Source organism: Canis aureus, chromosome 12 (assembly GCF_053574225.1).
Source record: "Canis aureus isolate CA01 chromosome 12, VMU_Caureus_v.1.0, whole genome shotgun sequence".
NCBI lineage: Eukaryota > Metazoa > Chordata > Mammalia > Carnivora > Canidae > Canis > Canis aureus.
This window is the reverse complement of record NC_135622.1, coordinates 16,141,047-16,165,496: the sequence shown is the minus strand read 5'-3', so window position 1 is coordinate 16,165,496 and position 24,450 is coordinate 16,141,047. Positions and strand designations below refer to the sequence as shown.

General features: G+C 44.0%; 2 protein-coding genes and 1 pseudogene across 13 annotated transcripts in view; 1 reads left to right on the top strand and 2 right to left on the bottom strand.

The window, feature by feature from the left end:
• M1AP (meiosis 1 associated protein) overlaps nucleotides 1–23,980 on the top strand; it is a 79,266-nt gene extending 55,286 nt beyond the window's left edge. For 2 of the 10 annotated variants that reach the window (XM_077843005.1, XM_077843006.1), the window contains exons 6-11: nucleotides 3,049–3,211; nucleotides 4,376–4,517; nucleotides 19,427–19,633; nucleotides 20,752–20,892; nucleotides 21,414–21,425; nucleotides 21,897–22,773. In XM_077843005.1, the coding sequence (XP_077699131.1) occupies nucleotides 3,049–3,211; nucleotides 4,376–4,517; nucleotides 19,427–19,633; nucleotides 20,752–20,892; nucleotides 21,414–21,425; nucleotides 21,897–22,076 (845 nt within the window). In that variant the 3' untranslated portion in view covers nucleotides 22,077–22,773. Of the gene's footprint in view, nucleotides 1–3,048; nucleotides 3,212–4,375; nucleotides 4,542–19,426; nucleotides 19,634–20,751; nucleotides 20,893–21,413; nucleotides 21,426–21,605; nucleotides 21,720–21,896; nucleotides 22,774–22,867 lie in introns of those variants that run through there. The other 8 variants (XR_013349094.1, XR_013349092.1, XR_013349093.1 and 5 more) reach the window with 8 other exon arrangements.
• Nucleotides 6,730–12,716, bottom strand: LOC144280698 (S-phase kinase-associated protein 1 pseudogene; annotated as a pseudogene).
• Nucleotides 23,112–24,450, bottom strand: part of DOK1 (docking protein 1) — a 5,134-nt gene continuing 3,795 nt past the window's right edge. For all 3 annotated transcript variants that reach the window (XM_077843002.1, XM_077843001.1, XM_077843003.1), the window contains one exon: nucleotides 23,112–24,364. In XM_077843002.1, the coding sequence (XP_077699128.1) occupies nucleotides 23,552–24,364 (813 nt within the window). In that variant the 3' untranslated portion in view covers nucleotides 23,112–23,551. The remainder of the gene's footprint in view (nucleotides 24,365–24,450) is intronic.

Below are 24,450 nucleotides of genomic sequence, written 5' to 3'. Positions count from 1 at the left end.
ATAGGAAGATACCAAATTGAGGTAAACTAAAGCAACTACAGAGGCAGGCCCCACAGAGGACAACTAGTAGCCCAGCTAGTAGAGGTGGGAGTTCAGTGAGAAAAATAGGGTACAGATTCCCACCCCCAAAGGGGAGGGAGGACACATGGTGGTCCTTTCTGCAGATAGCCATCAGATCCTTACCTTCTGACCCTTCTCCATACCCCTATTTCAACCTAAAGCCTGGGATGCCTTTAATGACTTACCTTGATTTCAACCTTTCACTGGTGTGTAAATCTTCCCTGGACCTTCTTTCCATTCCTTTTGTTCAAGGCTGATGGTGCTGATTCTTCCCTACCCATCTTCTGGAATCCACTCCATATCTATTTTTCCCCATGCAGTATGTTACCTCCTTTCCTGCATTATCCTATTTCATCTCCCCCCACCACCGTGAAACAGGTACTATTACCATATGTCATTGAATCTAAGATGCTATCAGTTATGAGATACACCATTACTTTATGTACCACTAAGGAAGAAAAAGACTACCAATTAAACATGACTCGGTGCTTTCTATCACTAAGAAATATTGTTTTATCCTTACTGAGAAGTTAAAGCGGTAATTGTTAGGAGTGTGTGCCTGGCCAATGACAATTGTAAGACATATGCAGAGATGTTAGTATGTGTGTGTGGCGGGGGGGGGGGGGGGAATGTGTCTTAGAATCAATTAAACATATCTCCTTGTTTTACAGATGAGAAAACTGAGACTTAGAGAAATTAAACATTTTCCTAGGACTCCACAGAAAAATTAATAGCAGAATCTGAAGCTAGGCAACTCCAGAGCCCATTAATTCTTAAGATTAGAAATCCATATTTTGGACATTTGATTATAGTAAGCCCAGAAAATGTTCATCAAACCCAGGTCTATCTGCCTCCAGAACCGGGACCCTTACCTACTACACAACCTGCCTCATGCTGGGCATTTATAAACAAAGATGCTGCCTCATGCTGAGCACTTCTCTCATATGGAAGGCTGGGGTTCTCAAAGGCCAGGAACTCCTGCAACCAGCCTTTTTTCAGCTGTTACACAGCACTTGCTCATGGAGTAGTAGAGGACTTCTCTACCTTCCCCCCTTCCTCTTTCCATGGCACCAGGGTCAGCCCAGAATGTTTATCTCCATCTGCAGTTATTTTTTTGGAAATTTGCAGGTCTTCAGGGCTTATGGTGGAACTTAGATCCAGACTCATCAGCTCTTCTACTAGGGAGGCCTACACTGGAGTCCAGATGCTCAGGCGCAATTGGAGTGAGGTCTGGGGAAAGTAGCCCTCCTCCAGGGTGCATGTGACCCATCTGAGAGTTTATACAACACAATAAGGACCATACTGTAGTTGTCCATTGTTTAAAAAAAAAAAAAACCTGATGCATGACTACACTGTATTTCTGGAAATACGGCTCACTATAAAAAAGGAAACAAAACAATAGGGAACCCTGAGCTTTCCTACTCTAGAATCTTTTGAGGACTGCTCCTCAGATGTTCACTCTGACTCCTTACAAGGTTCTCTACCCACTCCACCTGCTTCTGTAACTGCCCAGGGCCCTTCAGCCTGCTCTTCAGTGCTTCCCTCAGAGGCCTCCTGACAGAGAGCACAGTCAGCTTCAGATGAGTGTCTTTTCTTGTTTCATGGGTTTGGAGTCTGCCACCTTAGCATCTGGGTTCAGGGTGGTGAGAGGCGCACCTGATTTTAGATTCTAGTCCTGCTAAGACAGCTTTAGCAGCCTTGGCACACTGTCGAGACTTCAGTTCCAGTAGTTCTCAGCCGTGGCTACAGTAAGAATCACACAAGGGACTTTTAAAAAAACACCAGGATCTGGCTTCCATCTCCAGAGATCCCAATTTCACTAGTGTGCGGTAGGGCCCAAACATCAGTATCTTTTAAAATATAAAAAGATAAAATTTCCTTAATAAAGAGGTGATTCTTATTGCAACCAGCATGGAGAATCTCAGCCAGATGAACACAGCTTTCCAGCCCTAAAGCCCAGAGATCTAACAATGGAGAAGTCAGGCACCAAGGAAAGGAGAGTTGAGTCCTAGGCCGAGTCACTCCTACTGACTTCCTGGGCTCTGAGACATGGCAGCTAAGACTGTCTCACCCAAAGTTAATGTCTATGTCTAGTTGCTGGGCCAGCTGGATCTGACATCTATTCTGCCATCATATTTATTCTTCTATATTTTTTCTGCTTTCGTTTTTACTTCATGTTCGTTAACAGTATTCAAACCTGGTATACATTTTTATTGAAAAAAAAATTGTAGTATCAAGGCTTCAAAAGCCTAGTGCAATAGAACATTGCACACTGTGGCATGTGAATGTACCCACCTCCCAGAGCAGAATCTTAATACAGAAAAACATAATACCTTGATGAATAATTCATACCTAGGTGAAGCCCCCTCAGAATGGTTGTCTGTTGCCACAGTGATGCTCTAGAAGATTCTACATTCAGGTTTCTTTGGGGAATTAAAAAATAAACCATTTCAGGAACTTATTCCTCCCCCTCCCCTGAATGTCCCTACAAGAGCCCACAGAGAAACAATAGCTGTCAGCTGACTCCCTGACTTCTGCTTTCCTACTCTTCCTTCATCTGACCTATAGTCTTGCCAAAGCTTAGCCACAGGGAAGCAGCAGAGGCAAGATTTCCATCTGTGATTGCAAAGGGCTCTGCATATTGTAGTGTTAGTTGCCTCCTCCACAGAGGGCCCATATTCCTCTCAGACTGGATCACAAGCCAGATATCTCACTAAGAGGCTACTGTTCAGCCAGCCCAGATATAAGACAAGTAAAAATCATATCAGACCCAGAAAACAAGTTAGATATAGTATTGAGCAACACTGTAGGTCCAGACCTCCTCTGTCTTTCCAGACCAGTCATACTTTCCCCTTTCCATTCCCTGCCTCCTCCCAAGCCTTACTTGCCTGGTGGATGTGGAATGGGTAGCAGATGTTGTCTCTTACTCACATAGCCTGAGGTAACTTGTGACAAACAATCCCTCCTCCAATGCCATTTTTATTGTAGTGTGCCTGAAATGTGATCTCCAAGAGCGACTCCTCAGCCCGTCCCTACTCCCTGGCACAGCTGATGGCTCCTTGAGAATGGATGACCCCAAAGGAGACTTCAGCACACTCTACCAGATGGCCTCCCAGTCATCAGCCTCTTGTTACAAGCTCCGGGTGATCAAGTATGGGACAAGGGAACTTCCCCAATCTGTGCAAATGCTTGTTCTTACTGGTTCCAGCTAGGAAGTCCAGAGGTAGAGGGCATCTCCAAGTACCAGGCAGTGGGAGTCAGTTCCAAAGCAGAAACTGCAGGTATGGGAATGAAAGAGCAATATTAGGCTACTCCATATGTGGAGACAAATGGGCATATGGTGGAAAATGTGCCTCAGTAGGACATTCTGAAACCTGGATGAAGATTGGAAATCCAGAAAGTCTCTGAACACAAAGAAAAACAAGATCAGCAGTGTTAATGCATTCCACAACTGTGTACTGAATACCTTACCGTGTTTGGGCATCAGGACAGAGATCTGACCTTCAAGGAACAAGGGGATAGATAGGATCTACTCCTGCCTTGCCATTTTTCTAAATACTAGAATTCTGCTTCCAGAGGGACCAGTTCTTGGATAGAATTAGCAGTGATGGCAAAGACCATCACTTTTACTGCTTCCTAGTTCCTATCACAGTACCTGTGCACAAGTATATGAGTAAGCTTGACTATGGATGCTACTGGGGAACTTTCTTAAATTTTTCCTGTTTTTTTTTTTTTTTTTATTTCGGAGAGCAGAGTAAGCGGGTAGTGGGGGAGACAGAGGGAGAGGGAGAGAATGGATCTTAAACAGGCTCCATGCCCAGTGTGGAGGGCAGGGCTCAATTTCATGACCGTGAGCTCATGACCAAGCCAAAATCAAGAGTCAGACACCTAACCGACCGAGCCACCCAGGCACCCAATTCACCCTCTTCTTAAATGCATCTCTCTCAGCACCTTGCCACAGGATAGCCAGGACTGGGATGCAGATGGTTAGCATACTGTCATGTTACATGGTTATTGTAGCAGGGGTATTCTGGAAGTGTCCTCAGAGAAGTCACTTAAAATGGAGTGAGCTCAGGAGAAGAAACATCCATCAGAGTCTAGATGGCTCTTCATGGTGATGCTTCATTCATTAACAGATTTTGAGAATCTGCTATGTGCCAGATACCTTGCTAGGTGCTAGCCATGCTAAGGTGAATAATTCAGTCTCTAACCCAAAGGATTTCACAGTAAACTGACATAAACTGAATTTAAGCTGATCTGGTGTCAGGGTTCTAGATATCACTGAGGAGATTTTTGCTGCATTGTCTCTTGCCAGGGCTCTAAATTCCAGTGGGATCTGCGAGTCATTGACATATGGACTGCCCTTCATCCTTAGACCCACAAGCTGTTGGCAGCTGGACTGGGATGAGCTGGAGACAAATCAGCAGCATTTCCATGCTTTGTGTCACAGCCTGCTGGTGAGTATCCATGTCCCCAGGTGAGGAAGAAAAGTGTTAAGGCCTTAACCACAAAAAAGTAGCTAGCTTCATCCTGCTCTGATCCCAAACCTGTCCCAATTCTCAAGAGGACAGGAAAAAACTAGAAATATTCTGAAATGTGGATTAAATATGACTTGCCTTCGTTGGTTTCATGCCATAGAGAATACTTCCTGAACTCAGTTATATGACACTAAACTTGAAAATCCCTAATTTTGTACATTTAAACAGAAATAGGGTATTTTCCATAAGTGGCTATATATTAACACTTCTCTTTCTAACACTGGGCTGGGCATTATGGTTTACTTAAATGAAGGACACCTAGACTGTTCAGACATCTTGCTAAACTGTAGTGAATGGTAACATGATAGATGTTATCCATGACCTCAAGAGACTTATACTATTATTAAAAGAGACAGAATTTTATATATATGTAATATATCATTTATAATTTTATATATATAGATATAAATTACATAGTTATGAAATATAATTATATATATATATCAATACTTATTGTGGGAAGTTTATGAAGAAGAGGCTGCTGCCAGAAAGCCTCTCTGTGAAAGTGACATTTAGAATGAGACCTGCCAGTTTATGGGAGTGGGAATTAGCCAGGTGAAGGGTGACAGAAAGATCATGCCTAGAAAAGGCATGTGCGAATACCCCAAACAAATCAGGAAAGAGCTGAGAGAAGAATCAAGAACAGAAAGGCCACTGTGACTAAAACAAAGAAAGCAAGGGAGGAGAGCCTAAAGGTGAGCTGGAGAAGTGAGCAGGGGTAAATCATGCGAAACTTTGTAGGCCAAGTTAAGGACCTTAGACTTTAAGTACAAGAAATCATGAGAGACGATTTGAATTTTTAAAAGATTACTTACACCAAACATTGGAAATAACTGGCAGAAGCAAGAATGAGAACAATAAAATGAGGTGGGAGGGTTATTGCTATAGTCTGAGCAAGAGATGTTGATGACTTGACTAGAATGTTGGAAGTCAAGAAAAGTACACCAATTAAAGAAATATTTTAGGAGTGCCCAGGTGGCACAGTCAGTTAAGCATCAGATTCTTGGTTTCAGCTCAGATTGTGGTCTCAGGGTCATGAATGGAGCCCCGAGTCGGGCTCCCCGCTCAGCAGGCAGTCTACTTGAGATTCTTTCCCTCTCTCTTCCTTCCTTCTCTGCTCCTTCCTCTGTTTGTATTCTCATTCTCTCTCTCTCTCTCTCGCTCTCTCTCTCTGTTCCTCTCTCTCAAATAAACAAATAAATAATATTTAATTTAAAAAAGACATACTTTTTTTTAAAGATTTTATTTATTTATTCATGAGAGACACAGAGAGAAAGGCAGAGACATAGGCAGAGAGAAAAGCAGGCTCCATGCAGAAGCCCAACGTGGGACTCGATCCCAGGTCTCCAGGATCAGGCCCTGGGCCCAAGGTAGGCGCTAAGCTGCTGAGCCACCCAGGGATCCCCCCCAAAAAAGACATACTTTAAAGAGAGAGTCAGACTTGGTGAAGGATTGGATGTAGGGAGTGAGGAAGATGAAGGTATCAACTGCTTGGTTTCTGTTTCGAGTAACTAAGTGGATGCCCATTTCCTAAAGTGGAAAAAAATAAAAGAACTTAGAAACACTTAGAAAAGAGCAGGAAACACTTACAAAGCAAGATAAAACAACTGCAAATATAATCGAGGACAAGTCTGTGAGTGGAAATAGGAGAACAGTTTAACCTAGTAGCATATGGGTGATCAGACCAGCACAGCAATACATCTCTTTCACTATCAGAAGGCTTCTTTTTTCCTGTTTCAAAACCCACTCCCTTTTAGGCCCACCCACAGAGTTCCTGTTTCCTATCTGAAGAACACCCATCCCCTGTCTTTGCAGAGCAGAGACAACAGATACATCCCACAGCTCAGTTGACTGTTTACTCCACCTCATTCTTCAGGATCGCAGAAATGCTACATCACTCGGGAGGAATTTCCCTTGAGTGGCCTCCCTACATTCTTATAGTACGTGATACTTTAAACAGACATTTGCATCTTAATATGCTGCTAAAAGGAGTGTAAATTTTCTGGAAAGTGAAAGCTATTTCAAAACTTTATTTTGCTGGGAGTGTATGTAGCACAGGAACATAAGCAGCAAAGGGAACAAAAAAATATATATCAGCATGCTTATCTCGGTGTTATTTACAATAGTCAAAAATTCAAATAACCTAAATGTCCTAAATAGAGAAATGGCTAAATCAAATAAAGGAAAGGTTATGGGAACGATAATTCAGCCAAACAATGAAGTATTATGCAGCCATTAAAAATAAAAATGGGAAAGAGTATTCTATTCCCTTCTAGCTTACATATATAAATCAGACTCTTCCTCTGATTTGGTGTTTGAGCATCTAATATTTATTTAATTGTTTAACAAATATTTATTAAAATAGTGAAAGGGAATAAAGGGGGAAGGAGAGAAAATGGGAAATATCAGAGAGGGAGACAGAACATGAGAGACTCCTAACTCTGGGAAACAAATAAGGGGCGGTGGAAAGGGAGGTGGGGGGTGGGGGTGACTGGGTGATGGGCACTGATGGGATGAGCACTGGGTGTTATGCTATATGTTGGCAAATTGAACTCCAATAAAAAATAATAATAATAAAATATATTTATTGAGCACTACATGCCAGGTACCATTCTAAGGGCCAAAGAGGATCTTCTGTATCACTCCTCTATCATGGAAATGTACAAGTATGTGGTTGACCCATCACTAATAGATGCCCATGTTTTGGAGCACCTACTAAGTGCTACTCATTTAAGCAAGGGCTTTGCATACTTTACCTCATTTAATCCTTACAATAATTCTGTGAGATATGGACTGTTGTCACCATTTTTATACATGTAAAAGACTGAAGTCTAAAAAGATCATCTGACTTAGCAAAAGTCACGCAACTACCAAAGTGGCCAAGACAGAATATGAACCTAGTTTACTGACTACAAAGCCTATGCTTTTAACTTCCTTGCTAAATTCCGTACTCTGGATTTAGCCATATAAACATAGCCTGCACCCCTAGGGCTGTTTCTCCCCTTACTTAACACCCCAGCCTTCTGTACCTGAATTCACTTAAAGTGAGGGGGTACTTGTAATAGCCTTTCAACCATCTTGTGTTACTGTTGTTCTACATCTCCGAGCAGCAAAAATCCTGAAAGGCAGTGTATTATAGAGGGGAGAATTCCCCACAATCCTCTTCTGATGCATTCAACAAATCTTTTTCCAATGCTCGCTATGTGACAAGAACCTTATTAAAGCTTGAACCTTTCTGATCCTATATTTACAAGTTTTCAACATTCTCTAACCCCTTGGTTTTCTAGTCTTTCTTGAATCTTTTTCATATGTTCTTTTAAAATCTGATGTCCTCAGCTCCCTGTGTATCTCTCATCTTCTGTTTCTTGCTGTGATGTTCCCCGACCCCACAGCTAACTTCTCATTCTGACTTCTGTCTTTCTGTTAATAGCAGCACCGCCACTCTCTGCTCGGTCAGGCTTGAAACCTCAGTGACCTCCAACCTTCTCGCCCTTCACACCCCCTTCATCACTAAGTCATATCAGTTTTCTCCTCATGAGTTGTAACTGTCCTTTCCTTCCTGTTCCTACTGTTTATTGTCCCCAAGACTTCTTCAGTACACTCCTAGCTAGTCTCCCTACCTCCAGTCTCTCCCTCTTCTAACTTACGCTGTTTGTTAGGCCAGATTAATCTTCATGAGGCACTCCCCTGACTGCCACATGTTTTTCGGTCATGCTAGTACCCAGCGACATAAGCTTTGCCTATGCTGTCCCCATAGCATCTGCTGCATGTTTTCTCCTCTCTCTTCTTACCCTCACTGTCCTCCTTCAGAGTCTGTTTCCCTCTTCCCTGTAGTGTTATAGTCATCCCTTGTCTCCATGCCTTTAGTGCTGCCCTTCCCAGTCCATCTGATACTGCCACCAGATTTATCTTCTGGAAACACAGCACTGATCCTGCCACTCTTCAGCTTAAAGATGGCTTGTGGCTTGCTATTGATTATACTCTAAAGTCCATATTCCTTAGCCAAGTATTCAAACTCCAGTCTACCTCCCCTCATCACCTTTCATGCACCATCGAGTCCAACCAAATTAATATACAAACTTTAAGTTGCCACACCTTTGAGCCCTTGTTCTTATTGCCCCTTCTCCTCTCTCTGTATGTTCAAACCCTGCCCTGTCCTGAAAGACTCAGCTCAAATGGTGCTTCTGCAATGAGGTCTTTCTGGATCCCTTTATTTATCATAAGACCTTTGTGTGCTCTATTTTCTTTTTTAGGGAAAAGCATATTTCTTCTACCTTTTTAAATATATGGTCTTATGACTTGGATTAAAGTCTATAAGTCAAGTCTGACCACCCAGACTCCAGGATAACACAATTGCCTTTTCCTGGCATTTCTACCACTTTCCCATTTTACCAACTAATTTCTCAGCCTTAGTCAAATTTAGGTTCAGTGTAGAAATTCTTCCTTTGTTACCTCTCTTTCTGGGGAGTTAAAGCAAGGCAGCTTTCTATTGTGGTAAAATGTAGTTTGGTGGGTTTTTGTTTTGTTTTGTTATTAGAGATTTCATTTACTTGAGAGAGAATATGAACAGAGGGGAGAGGTAGAAGCAGGCTCCCTACTCAGCTCAGTCCTAGACCCTGGGATCATGATCTGAGCCAAAGGCAGATGCTTAACTGACTCAGCCACCCAGGCATCCCAAAATGTAGTTTGTATTGTCCATGAAGCATGGGCTTTGGAATCAGATGGCCCTAGGTTCCTGACAGCTTCATTATTTGCCAACTGTGTGAATTCATGTGAAATATTTAACCTCTCTATGCAATAGTATATTCATTTACTTGAAACCATAACAAACCTAGTAGCCCCATTTGGCTAATCTCTGCATAAGTGGTATACAAAGAAGCACTATCCAGAGGCCAAAAAGTGATTTTTAAAATTTATTTGTACTTTCAAAGAATACCAAAGAGGAAATAGTTCATTACCCACAACGACATTTCTCAAATATTCTTCCCCTACTCCTCAATTATATCTAACCAGAAGCTATTCCAAGAGCCTTTCACACATACGCACACTTTAAAAAAACTAAAACTCTGCCTACATCACCACCCCCTGTTCCTCTACCTTCTCCCTCCCTCTCTCAGCTAATACATATTCTGTAGATTGGCAGCCCCTACTCTGCCTCCCCCTGAGGTCCTGTCTCTCTCTCTCTTCCTATTTAAAATATCCAGGAATAGGGGCACTTGGGTGGATCAGTGGTTGAACACCTACCTTTGTCTCAGATTGTGATCCCGGGGTCCTGGGATCAAGTCCCACATTGGGCTCCTCACAGGGAGCCTACTTCTCTCTCTACCTGTGTCTCTGCCTCTCTCTGTGTCTCTCATGAATAAGTAAAATATTTAATTAATTAATTAATTAAATATCTAGGAATAGGGGCGCCTGGTGGCTCAGTCAGTAAAGTGTCTGCCTTCAGCTTGGGTCATGATCCTGGGGTCCTGGGATCCAGCCCTGAGTCAGGCTCCTCCCTGCTCAGCGAGAAATATACTTCTCCCTCTCCTTCTCCCTCTGAGTTCTTTCTCTCTTCCCACCCCCCACCCTGACACAATAAATAAATAAAATCTTTAAAATAAAATATCCAGGAATAGAATTCACAAGACTTGTCCTTTTGTGAGTAGAAATAGAGTGGGGGAGAATGAAAAAAGGGGAGAATGAGCATGACAGACACACATTAGTAACTCTTGTCCCTGTCACATGTTAAATAGACAACAAGATATAACTCATATAGTTTTTAAGATGATTAAATAATCTTGCATGTTTAAACACCCAGCATATGTCTGGCCTATGATTTGCATGTAGGTTAGTAGTTCTCTGATTTACATTTGTTTCTTTTTTTTAATAGACTCTAATTCTCTGAAGATATTCTCCATTTTTTCACCTATTTCCTTGAACATACTAATCATAGCTATTTTAAAGTTCTTGTATGCTGCTTCTAATACCTGCATCACCTGTGGCTTTGTTTTAGCTCTTTTTTTCTTCTGATTTTCAGATATGTGATCCTATCTTTTGGTGCACCTGGTACTATTCTAATGAGAGATGCTCAGTGTGTCTAAATAAATTGCAGAGGCTCCAGTTGGTATTTCTCTAGAGAGGGTCCATTCTGACCTGCACTGGGCAGACAGACTAGTGACAAATCATCCTATCTACTCAGGGGCTATATTAAGTCCAGGCTGGACTATAGTCCTGCTAAGGCTCAATCTACCCCTGGTTTGCTCCTGGCCTTCCAGGATTTTCCACTGAAACCTGGTATATTATGTGCATCCCCTTCCCTTGGACAAGCCCAATTCTAATCATTCTATCCCAAGTCTGTTAAAATACTCTGCTTCTAAAGGCTTTTTTCTTGGGTGTTTTTGCCTCCTGCTCTATGCAGCCCCAGTATTTGGTAAATGTGCTAGTGAAAAATTTGTTTGAGCACCCACCCCACCCCTGCCTGGTCTCCACCAAAAGATCTGCTGGTTTCTTAGTTCCCTTGCAAGTGCTTCAGCATGTGAAAATCCTAGATTCTCACCTCTGACCAGCTCTCCCTCCAACTCAGAATAAACATGTGCCCTCAGGGTAAAAGCAGTTGCAGTAATTTCCCCATCTGCCTTGATTCTCCCCTCTCCAGAAACAGCTACCACTCATTTTCATTGTCTCAGCACCTCCTCACTGCCTTCAGACAAATGATTTCTGTGTAGTCCAGCTTTTCTAGTTGTTCTAGGCAGGAGAACAAGACTGCCTCTGGCCATTCCATCCCAGAAGGAGATGTTTATTGAATGTTCATTCATCCCTCACTTCACATGTCTTATTCAGCTAGACAGCCTGTATTACACTTTCTGGTTTACTCTTAGCCAGTTGACTGGCTCTACCAAATTCTCATATTTAGGTTCCTGGGTTTCCTTATAACTATAAGCACAGCTCAGTTCATACAATGCTGTCTCTTCCTCTGCCTCTTCTTTTAGAGTAGTTTTTTTTTTAACTTGTTTTATTTACAATGACAAATTTTAAAAGATCATTAAACTAAAGTTAACCAGACAGTAAACTAGGCAGAAATCACTTTCCAAAGAGAGGGAAAGCCCAAAATGCCACCTTCTACAGAGAACCCACAGTTCAGTTTATTGAGAGCAAAGAAAAAAGAAACTGATCATACTAGAAGAAACTCAGCCATAACTTTGGAATCTATACTCAAACTACACATGCAAGGAATACAATATTCTACTAAAACAACTGATTTGCTGCTGCATTTGTCTACTCTTTGTCTAATATTAACAATTATAAACAGAGCAGTGCAACTAGTATTTGGAACAATCCTTACAGTGTTACAGTGTCGGGCATAACATCTCACTTCTCTTCACACCACTGGTTCTCTTTGCAAACCTCAGCTTCCTCTTCTTCAGTAAAGTCATTTTTGATATTGAAGGTCTTATGGATCTCCTCAGGAGTTTTTCCCTTGATCATATTGGCAACAGTCTTGCATGTAACATCAAGCAAACCTTTGATGTCTAAGTAGTTCACAGCCAAAATAAGTTCAAAAAGTGTTCCTTGGTCAACTTTCAGGAATTCTTGGTCCCAAACAGGGGTATCATCTGTACACTTTTCTTTGTTCTCATCATCCTCAGGAGGGGCATCATCCTTATGGTGGGTGCACCACTGAATGACCTTTCTTAATATTGCTGCATTAACATTTGGTAGAGGAATCGGGTCATCATCTCCTTCATAATCCATTCCCAAATCTTCCAACATGGTTTTGATAGTCACAGACTGTTTGGCAATTTCAACATCAACTTCAAATATCTCTCCATCAGAACTCTGCAACATAATTGAAGGCATGGTGCTCACTCTCAAGCAGACTGCGGGCAGGAGGCTGACAAGAGCAGAGCAGCCTCGCCGACCAGAAGAGAAAGGTGGAGAACAAGGCCACTACCTAGAGTAATTCTTTTGAACAAAGTCCATACTGCCATAAATAAATTCTAGTCATTAGTGCCAGGCCACCAGGTCTAATCAATTATAAATGTTGTGTAACTTTTCTAATTACACTCCATGCACACTCTAAACTTTAGTCAACTGCAACCTTAAGTATTGTTCCATCCCCCAATTTTCTTTTTTTTTCATCCCCCAATTTTCTTAAGAGTTGACTCACCATCCTCCTCATAGATTATTTTGTTCCATTTGAGTATTTTATTTCTTTTTCCTCAGAAGAATATCACTTCATCAGATAAGCAAGGTTCTTCATAAACCCATTCCCCAGCCCTTCCTGAAAGATATGTGCCATCCATTCATTCCCATAAATTTCACTCTTAGATCAATTCAGACCACAAGAGAGCAATCTGTCTGTACTTTCTGGAACTTTTATAGATCTATCTCTAAGAATTATAAATTATTTTTAATTTCACAAAATTTAATAAACATCTAGCAATTATTCAATATACTTTAACTTAAAAAAATTAAGACTTCATGGTGCCTATTGTGTGCAGAAGCAGTTCTAAACACTTCACAAATATTAATTTATATAATGTCCATAACTATCCTTTGAGGTAGGACTCACTGTATCTATTTTACAAATGAAGATATTGAGGCCCAGAGAGGTTAAGTAGTTTTCCAAGATCACATAGCTAGTAAATGGTAGAGTCAGGTTGGAATCCAGAAAAGCTAACTCCAAGACCCAAACTCTTAACTACTCTATAGCCATATGAAATTCATTATCATATTGATTGAAGGAGTCCTCTGAAATACATTCACTACTCAATAAGGATCCATAAGATAGTTTCTCAAACACTTTTATCAGGAAAAGCATGCTAGGCTCCCTCCTAGCAAAAGTGGGTGGTTTGCATTTCTCTGAGCTTACCTAATCTTGGCTCTGTTATTGCCCTACCCTTATTTTTCCTTTACCCGATCCCTTGGGTATTTTATCTTTTTTGTATTGTTGCATTTTTCTAAACTGGCATAACTGCTTTGTGGTATGTGGTAGGGAATAACTATATTTATAAATAAATAAAATTATTTTTCTAAGTATTTATGAATCTATCCATCACCAGGAAAACATAATTTCAATTACCAAATCCTACTGTGTAGTCCCAGTTATGTAGCTAATGACTCACTTTCCACATCCTCATTTCTCTTACAAAGTCATGTCTGTATGAACTAGAAAAAGAAATGGGAATACCACCTAGGTCTTTCAATTTCCTACTTAAAATGTCAGAGTCTCTGGAGATGCATTCCAGAGCTTTACAGGCCATGTCTGCCCTAATTGGCCACAGAAGTGACAGAATTCAAGCCAAAATATGTCCAGCAGGAGTCTAACTACACAGGCAATGATCTGGTTGGGCTGGAAATGGGTGGAGAAATGGAAAGTCCTTGGTTACATTAGGCGAAGAGTCAAGAACAAGAATCCAAGCTGAGAGTGGGGTGATAGCAGGTCAGGAGCCATTAAAAAAAAAAAAATCAGAATGAAGTTAGAGTGTTGAGCCTGCAAGGGAAACAGACAGATGCTGGAACAGACAGCAGGCCTAGCATGGGATCAGTGGGCTTCTTGGGACCCAGCTTTGTCTGTTTCTCTTGCTTAATCCTTTACCATGCCCCTTCCATCCTTTACTCCAGCCACATTAATAAATTGCTAATTGTCCCCCAAATATGCCAAACTGTTCCACACCTCCATATTTTTTTTCATGCTGCTCCCTTCCTTTTGCCTCTATCTACCTAACAAATATCTACCCATTTTTTCCAGATTCTGCTTAAATACCTTCACTAGGAAGCTATTCTATTCCTGCCCCCACCACAGCCTGCTCCCACTCATCTTTTTTGCCCCTTACCCACCCATGTATCTGATTCTCACATCTATCTTTACTTTCACAGCAGTGATTAAGGGTATGAAGCTGTACCTTACCATTCTAATGTGAGAAATGTCATATTATTTTTTTTTCTAACTCAAATTCAGAAAATAGTAATCCCCAGGAACTAGGATGTTGACACACCCAGTATCTTTATGAGTGCCTCTCCCTGGCTCACACCCAGAATCCTAGGGCCCTAATAGTCCAGAAAATGTGGGAAATGGCCCTCTGGTCTTCAGTATACCTCCAGTACAATGTTGAATAGAAGTGGAAAGAGCAGACATCTTTGTCTTGTTCCTGACCTCAGGGGCAAAGCATCCAGTGTCTTATCACTACTTATGGAGCCTTTGTGAGGTTAAGTTCCACTCTGTTTCTAATTTGTTCATGGAAGGGTTTTGGATTTTATCAGATGCTTTTTCTGTATCCATTGAGATGATTATGTACTTTTTATCCTTTATTCTAGAAACAGGTGTATTACATTGGATTACTAAACCAACCTTGCATTCCTGGGATAAATCCCATGTGGTTGTGATATGTACAATTGGTCCTTGAACAATGTAGGGTGTTAGGGGTACCACCTTCCCATTGCAATAAAAAATCCACATATGACTTTTGACTTCCCGAAAACTTTAATTGCTGAATTTGGTCCTAGGACATCATATTGATGACAGACCAAAGAAGTACTGGTTTGGTGAGATTCAAGCTTTTACCTGCTATAATAAATTCCCATCTGCCCTTCTGGCAAAGCCTACACTAGTGCCATTAAACTTGTCCTTTCTAATTCTGTCTCCGCATTAGCTATATCCTTTTCCTTTCCTTTGCTACCTGTAAAGGATCCCTTTGGCTGCAACTAAGAGAAAACAAATCCAATTCTAACTTGAGTAATTAAAAGTTATTTTTCTGGGAATCCCTGGGTGGCTCAGCGGTTTAGCTCCTGCCTTCAGCCCAGGGCATGATCCTGGAGCCGCAGGATCAAGTCCCACATCGGGCTCCCTGCATGGAGCCTGCTTCTCCTTCTGCCTGTGTCTCTGCTTCTCTCTCTCTCTGTCTCTCTCTCTCTCTCTCTCTCTCTCTCTCATGAATAAATAAATAACATCTTTTTTTAAAAAAAAGTTTATTTTTCTGATATAACAAGAAGTGTGGGGACAGGGACACCTAGGTGACTCAGTGGTTGAGTCTGCCTTCGGCTCAGGGTATGATCCTGGGGTAACGGGATCTAGTCCCACATCAGGCTCCCTGCATGGAGCCTGCTTCTCCCTCTGCCTGTGTCTCTGCCTCTCTCTCTCTCTCTCTCTCTCTCTCTCTCTCATGAATAAATAAAATCTTTTTTTTTTAAAGAGTATGGGATCAGACAGTTCTGAGACTGATACAGTTCATCAGTGATACCATCAAAGACCGTGGATTTTTGCATTTTTCCACTGCAGCATCCATGGCAATGGGCTTCATCCTTATGCCTGTTCCTCATGTGGCTATTGTGCCTTAAGACTAAGTCTTGTCCTAGGGAGAAAGGAGTAAAGAGACAAAAAGCCTGCCAGTATATTACAAAACTTTTCCAGAAGTCTCACACAGCAACTTCTGCTTATGTCTCATTATTTAAATCTAGGTCACGTGTCACCCTCGACCAATCACTGAAAGACTGAAAATGTGTAGAGAGAAGGGAAAAGGGAGAGGGGTAAGAGAGTTGTGGGCAGTCACCCAATAGCAGTTACCACACCTACTTTCACAGCCTTAGAAATTAGAAGTTAGGGCAGAGATGAGGGAGAATGAGTTTGGAGTATGGCATGCCGTTCAGCTCTTGCCCCTGTCCGTATCTGTTCTAAACAGAATGAGTCCCCACCTCCTAAAATCTAAGCTCCCTAGCACCTTTATGGCAAACACAACAAACACAGACACATTTTCACCTGCTTTCTAATAAATTCAGCATCTAACTCATTCTCCTTTCTTTAGAATTAGCAAAGGGGCACCTGGCTGGCTCAGTCAGTAAAGTATGTGACTCTTCATCTCAGGGTTGTGAGTTTAAGCCCCATGCTAGATGTAGAGATTATATAAAAATTATATATAAATTATTTTAAAAATTCTTTTAAAAATAGAATTAGCAAAAGTATTATATTTTGTCATCTGCCATCCTTAAGCATTGTTCAATTTGAGGACCACAATAGCTTCTGGGACATCCCTGTCTTTTCTCAGCCTTGCATACCTGCCCTGGCAGTTAACCATTTCCATCACATGTACAACTGCCTATACCTACAAGTCAACCCATGACCTGGGTAATATGTCCAAGCTTGGGTCCTGGACACCAGGTCTCTAGTGCCATTAACCACTGTCTAGGAAGAGGTTAGAATTTCAGAGTCCAAAATAAGGGCCCTAAAGCTCAACTTCCCTATCTCTCGCTTTTCCCAAATGCTCCTGGGAATTACAGATAAATTAATATTTTTATCAAACTCTAATAAGTGCATTTGCCTGTCTTCCTTCCAGAGCCTTCTGCTAACCTCTCTGTAAATCAGCCCAGCGTTCTAAAGCATTATGTAAAATACTCTCAACTCCATCTCTTGTCAGTCCTCTGATAGTCCACACATCAGGAGTTACTTTTGAGGGGGCTCATTCAATCCTGCATACTATTTCTCTAATAGAATCTTAGCTATTGGCTCAAAATCTAGAGGCTCAAATTCTAGGGATCATAATTTTTCTTTGTGCAACATTCAGAGTTTCTTAGTAGCCCCACAATGTAGCAATCATAAACTTATTCCATAACACTGAGGTGTAAGAAATATGTTGCTTTAAAAAAAGTCTATGAAATATCCATTGCCATAGTTTTAACCCTCCAGTTACTTGCCACAGTGGCAAGATATTCTTTTCCCTGTGGAGTTGTAGAAGGGTAACCAACCACCCCCATTTGCCCAGGATTGGAGGGGTAGGACTTTCAGTGCTAAAAATGTGCAAACCAGAACAGTTGGTCATCCTAAATATTGAACTGACATTAATTTGCATACATTCCCTTTACTATATTATAAGCTCTCACAGGGCAAGGAACATGTCTAATGAATTTCTATATTCTCATGCCTAGTGCTTGGGACCTAACAGGCACTCAGAACATTCTTAATAAACTAATTTGCAAACAATACATAAACTAGCATAAAAAATAGAAAAGAAAATGATTGTAGTAATCCAAGCCTGATCCCATCAGAAGTTACTTGAGCCAGTTGAAATGGAATGCCTTACCACTGGCTCCTTATCCCTTCCAGGCTTAAAGAGGCTATGTCTTCAGAGGAGGGGCACCCACACACAAACACACAACATGATTTCTACATCATCTGTTTACAATTTAATGGATTTGAGAAGGGTCAGGTAGACTTTCCATTGCATTTTGGACCTGTTTTTCAAGAAGACAGCACATGACTAGATATAAGCAAAATGTTAAGAAAGCAGAAACCTCAGAAGGTACCTACCAGGTGCTGCCCAGCCAACCAGACCTCCTCAGAGGTCTGTGCTGCATAAAATGATGACACTGCTTGTAAGTGTCAGCACTTCCACACCACCTCCAGCCTAGCACATTCCCCCTGGGGTATTACACCAAGGTTTTGTGTGCTTCACCATGTCACTTTCCACTTGTCTTCCACAAGACACTGATATTCCTCTATCCCCTAAGATCTTTTTTCCCCTGTTTGTCTTTCCTTTCATTATTTATTCCAAGTTTCCATATAAGTTAGGAGTGGGTAGAGCTAGTGTGCCTTCTTTCATCTTCTGTAGCGGGGAGGCTGTTATATTTATGCCAGGTGTTAAGTGGTGATCACCTCCAGCAACAGGGCACAATTACAGATCTTTGTAACAGTGCTGACTCTGTACTTCTTGGAGTTTTATGGTTTTCCTTGAAAAACCACCACAGCAAATTGCCTTATTCCTATGCCTGATTTAAAAGGCACACCTATGAGATCTGCTGATAGGTCTGCAGTATATCTTCTCCTTACCCATGGCACAATGCAGAGTCGCCCCTCTGTTCTGAGGTAGCTTTCACTCAGAGTAACCTACCCCTAGAATCCCGTGACCAGGGATCCCTGGGTGGCGCAACGGTTTGGCGCCTGCCTTTGGCCCAGGGCGCGATCCTGGAGACCCGGGATCGAATCCCATGTTGGGCTCCCGGTGCATGGAGCCTGCTTCTCCCTCTGCCTGTGTCTCTGCCTCTCTCTCTCTCTCTCTCTCTCTCTCTGTGTGACTATCATAAATAATAAAAAAAAAAAAAAAAGAATCCCGTGACCAGCTGAGTTGATCTCAAGGGCTCTGTTTCCAATGCACCTCCATATACCTAAGATTTTTTTTCTCCCTGTTATCCCCTCCTCCCCTCGCTTGGCAGGTGACTTTAACCACCTTCTTAAACCCTTTCTGGTTAAATTCTCTAACCAGCCCAGTTGTGCAACACAATCAGATTTCTTCACCCTCAAAATAAGACCTGAATTTTCACAACACAAGTCTCTGTTTCAAAACTCTGTTTTTAAGAATTATAATTCATGGGACACCTGGGTGGCTCAGCGGTTTAGCGCCTGCCTTTGGGCGTGATCCTGGAATCCCAGGATCGAGTTGCATATGGGGCAGGTTCCCTGCATAGAGTCTCCTTCTCCCTTTGCCTGTGTCTGTCTCTGTCCCTCTCATGAATAAATAAATCTTTAAAAAAAAAGAATTATAATTCATAAAATTCTACATTTACCACCAAGTAATATGTTAGCCATCTCTGGGATGAACACCTACTCCAGGTTAAAGGGCATCTCATAACCTGTCTCTGCGTTGTTAATTCTTTTGTGTACAATTCCAACTTGGGAGGAAGGGCAGTACCCTGGGGCCCTAGCAACTCAGGCAGGAAGTCCCTCTCAGGCCAGAGTGAAATGGTATGGGCCTTCCTGATACTCTTGGAGAAACTTGGGGAAGCTTTGATGGGGGTCAATCTTGAAAACATGCCAAAGACTGAAGGTGAACCACCATTTATATATGTCCTTGTTTCAGAAAAGAGAGTGGCTGCTATTGGCCAAAGGGGAGCCCCTGAGTGGAGGACATAGCCAGAGAGAGCCTACCAGCACCTTCTATGTGATTGTGCCATCGCGCTCACCCACCCTACTGGTGAAGGCAGTGGCCACACGGGAACTGCTACTGCCGAGCCCTTTCCCCCTGCTGCCTGAGGACCCACCGGATGACAGCCTTAAGATTGTGGAGGCAAGTGGAGCTCAGATCATATGGGACAGATAGAGGGAGAGAAGACTTGGGAGTTGGAGAAAGAGCTGAGGAAGAGGAACAGCAAGTCTGTGGAGGAGAGGACTGGGGAGCAGAAGTGGTCGTGCCAAGAAGGTGGTAGAGAGTAATGTGATGTGTGTGTGACAGTGTGCAGTGTGTTTCCACGAGTCTCTGCATTGTGTGTGTGCAGATGTGTGTACTTATTTGTGTGCATCTTTTTTTTTTTTTTTTTTTTAAGAATAGTTAGCTAGTGTCGGTGCCCAGGAAGGGAAGGGCTTCCAAATGACACTCCCAGGCAACAGCGGAACTGCGCTGCCCGGCCAATCCCCCACCCCCACCCCCACCCGGCTCCTCCCCACCCCACTCCCCTTCATCCTCCTCTCTTCCTCTGATCTGAATTCCGAGCTTCCTCTGCCAGCCTTCCCAGGCTGAGGGCAGGAGGAGGGACTCTGGGCAGGGAGAACTGGAACCACATCACTGCTGGATCACTGGGTTACGTGCAAAGAGGACAGAGCCTAGGATTGTGTTCTTGCCTTGGTGGCTGCTGGCATACAAAAAGAGGTGGGCACGAGTGGCCATGGCTCGCTCAGCGTCTCACTTCAGGGCCAGGGGTTCCTGGCACAGGATGTTGTGGCCGGAAAACCTGACTGCTCAGGAATGCTGTGCTTGTGTGTCCTCCCGCTATGCTCACCTCACAAGCCAGGCAGGGAACTCAGTGTACTTGAGGCAGACTGTGAGCAACCCCAGGCCTCAGACACCCCCTCCCTCACAGTTGTGCACACTGGATCTCTTGTAACCTCACGGCACTCCAGCCCCTCTCAGAATCCCATGACACACTTCTCTTGTCCAGATTATTCCTCTTCCTTAACCACTCCGGATTGTACCTACTTGCTGCACTCTGGGCTGGAACTGTATATCCTCACAAACACTCAGACCTGGGGGCCAGGACACCCAAGAGGACCCACAACTATTTCAGTTTTCAGTGAAGTGCTGGGTCTTCACACCTGCTCCAGCCTCTCACACCTCAACATCTCTGCCTGACATCTTGTGTTCTGTGACCTCAAGTTCCCTGGGTAAGGCTCCTCTTCTCTCTTCCTCAGAGCATGCTGGACAGCCTGGAGCTAGAGCCCACCTACAACCCCTTGCAAGCTCGGAGCCACCTGTACTCATACCTGAGCAGCACCTTTACCAAGCCTCAGGGCCGGCTCCACCCAAGCTGGGAGAGCCAGGCCCTGAGAAAGGTACAGCTCCCTCCCTTCTCCCCTCCCTCCCCATTATACGCAGAATCCAGGAGAGGGCCCTGCTCCCAGGCCCCCAACTCTCTCCTCCCCCCATCCACTCCCCCCACCAAGGACCAAGGGAGTAGCCCTCCTCCCTGGAACCATCCCCCACGATTCCCCCACCCCCACCCCTGGGGGGAAACGAAGCCAACAGGGGAAGAAGAAAAAGAACAGCCATTTGCCCTAGACAAAGCAAATTACAACCCCTGCCAGGTAGGGAAGCTTTTCTGCCTGGGCAGTGGACATTTACATATGGTAATGTTTAGGTATCTTAACTGTAACACTCATGATAACTCATTAGTCATTTAGCCGACCACTGTCCCACTAAGCAAACTGATAGCACGAAGACCACAGCTTCTGTTCAAAGAAAAGGCTAAATGGAAGGTAGAAAAAGAAATGTCCAAAAGGAAGGCAATTAGCATTTACTGAACACCAGCCATTTGCCAGGTTTTGTGACAAGTGCTTTCATTGAATCTTTACAGCATCCCTTCAAGGTAAGTGTTAGGCTTATTGTATAGATGAGGAAAGGGTGGCTGAACAAGGCTAGTCAACTGGAGTCAGGGCTTTAGCAACAAGGGTTAAAGAGAGAAAAGGAATTGAGAGTGGAGTTATTTTTATGAAATTCATATTCTGTAGTATTTCCCTTTGTCATTAATCTTTTCCTAATTTCTCAGTAACAGAGCCTCTAGAAACTCCTGCTTTGCCTTAGCTGCAGTTACAAGAGAAAAGATCTTTCCAAACTAATAGTCAACCTAGAGATGGGAGCAGAGCCTAGCTTAAGTTAGCTGGTAAGCAAGCTGACACTCAGCCAGGAGAGTCCAGGAAATCCACTGCCCTGGGCCTTGAGGCTGTCACTCAAGGGATGGGACATGTGAAGGAGTTAGGCCAGGAGGCCCACAGGGAACAGGACAGGAGACCAGGAACTGTGTCTGAGCTTCAGAGAAGTCTGCTCACTTTCTCTGCAGGCCGGGCAGTTGCAGACAAGCCGAGTTCGAGTCACAGTAGCCCCCTTGCCTATGATCCCAACTCCCAGCAGAGCCCCCAAGATGCCAGCAGCCAGCAAGCCTTCCTCAGAAGCCTTCTTCTGGCCTTCCAAGGAGGGAGTGGCAGAGGAGAAGGAGGAGGAGTACCTCTCCGGGCTCTAGGTCCCCAGCACCAGAGCCCCGCTGCCCTGCTCAACCATATCCATACTAAGGCTCACACAACGAATAGTTTTTTTGTGGTCAGACTGGCCTTCTGTCCACTTGAGCCTCTGTGACCTCCAGGTGACTGGGAAACAGAGCCTTCCCCTCCTGTCTTCTGTGCCACTACTGCCCCACTGCTCAGGCCTGGAAGAGACACACCTGAACTTTTTCCTTTTCCAGGCAGGAGCTCATTTTCATTTTCTTTTGGATCATTTGATACCACTAACACAGATGAAGATTAAATACCCAGTAAGTCTCTACCATTGTTAGGAGCATTCCTAACCCCAAATTTCTCCTTGTAGTTCCCTGTAAGCAGGTAGATGAGGTTAGGTCACCTTGGGAAAACCAGACCTCAGGAGACAAGGATCAGATTTTCAGAGCTCATGAAAAATAAGTATGACCAAAATCTAAGCCTCCAAAGCCTGTGCTCCTCCCAGTATACCCACCACATAGCAGTTCCCTTCAACCCTCAAACAGAAAGGTGGTTGATGCTTAGTACCTACAGGTAAAGTGTGTGTGTGCTGGGGCAAGTGGTATCATATAGCTGAGAAAAAGACCTATTGCCTTCCTGTTCCCCTCTGTCCATGCCTGTCTACCTTTCTGTTGGCCCTCTCCATCCATGGAATAACTACCATGTATAAAATGCTTAATCTTGTGCTTCAGACTGCATTAAGTACTTGAGAAACTTAACTCCTTTCATACAAATAGCCCTGTGAAGTAGAGTCTGTTGTTGGGTTTTTCCTATTTTACAGAGGGGCACCGAGGGCAAATGAGAGTTGCAGATGTTTTAGAGCTCGCCCAGCATCACAGAGACAGTCTCAAGCCCAAGTGGGCCTCACTGGACCACCGAGGCTCTCAACAATCACACTGCTCAGCTCACCTCCCTGAGACTCCTTCCTCTTTATGTGGCCCCCAGTACATTCTCCTGACCCCTCCACACTTACCCAGCACACCCTGCCACCATGTCCCATCTGTGACTATTCACACACATAGACCTTTTAAACCCAAGCTGACTTTAATGAGAATAAACTTCTTAAAATCTGTCTCTGGCAAAGAACAAAACAGGGGTGACGATCCAGGCACAGTCCAGCATCACCCTGTAGCCTCCATTCAGCCCCCTCAAACTGTACCAACCCAGACAAAGCCCCCATTGTCATAGACCTGGTCCAGCAGCTGTCCATTCCTTTGGGGAGGATGACTTGGGGGTGCTGGTCTCTCTCAGGCCCCATCCTTCACCTCTGCCATCTGTCCCACTTCCAGGACTTCTTGAGATTGATTATCCTTCCCCTGACTCCCCTGATCCCTCTGGTCCCCTGGGCTGGCTTACAGGGGACCCTCCAGCCCTCTGGTTCCTGCAGGCTCTAATACGTTTCTTTGATCCCCAGTACCACCTCCCTGTGGGGGTCCTATCAGCAACCCCCGCCTCACCCTACCTCTCACGTGGAGCCTTCTGCCTGGACTCCAGTCCTGTTAGCCCCTGCTCTAGACAGCTCACAGTCCCAGCTTCCTGAGGCACTGCTCTTCTGGACCTGGCTGTACAAGGCAGTGTCTGCGCTGTGGCCCTTGCTGCCATTGCCCATTGCAGCTCCAGGTTCAGAGAGGGCTAAGCCCCGGGGCTTAGGACCTGGGAGAGGCTTTGTGCTCCGAGGAGGTGGCACCTCGTAGTCATCAGTGGCAGGGTTGTAGGGGAGCTCATAACCCTCCTCCTTCACCCGAGCCTGGCACCACCATGCATCCTTGGGCTCCTGAGGCAGATCATAAAGGCCCCGGAGAGCAGCTGGGGCCAAGCCCTCAGGTTCATCATAGATGGGGTCCTCTTTGGGGTCCGTCAGCTTGGCCTTCAGCAACTGCTGCTGCACGTGCTGGTACAAGTCCCAATAAAGAGGTTTCTTCAACTGTACTCCCTCCCCTGCCTGAGCAGCAGTACTGTCCAAGGGGTCTGAGTACAGGGAATCCTGGGAAGGGCCTGGAGGAATGCGCAGAGAGTCTAAGGGTTCAGCATACAGGGCAGGAGGGCTGCCCAGGAGCTCCTGAGGGCCAGGCGGGGATGCCAGCGTCCCCTCTGCCACTTCTCCTTCGTGGGAGTCGGCTTTCAGACTCTCCTGCCCTTGACCTTCCTTTCCCTGGACCTTCTGCCGATGAATAGCAGTCTCAACTGCCTGAAAGATGTCATTCCCCTGTGCTGTCTGGAAGGTAAAGGTTCCAGGGCCTGAAGGGCAGCGGCGACCAGCCTCAAAAGAGAACATGACCTGAAGAAGGTGTGGAGGAAAACACATTACCAGGAGCCAGGAGAGGAGATGAGTCACAGGGCTTGTCCTAGTTACAGAGGATCTAC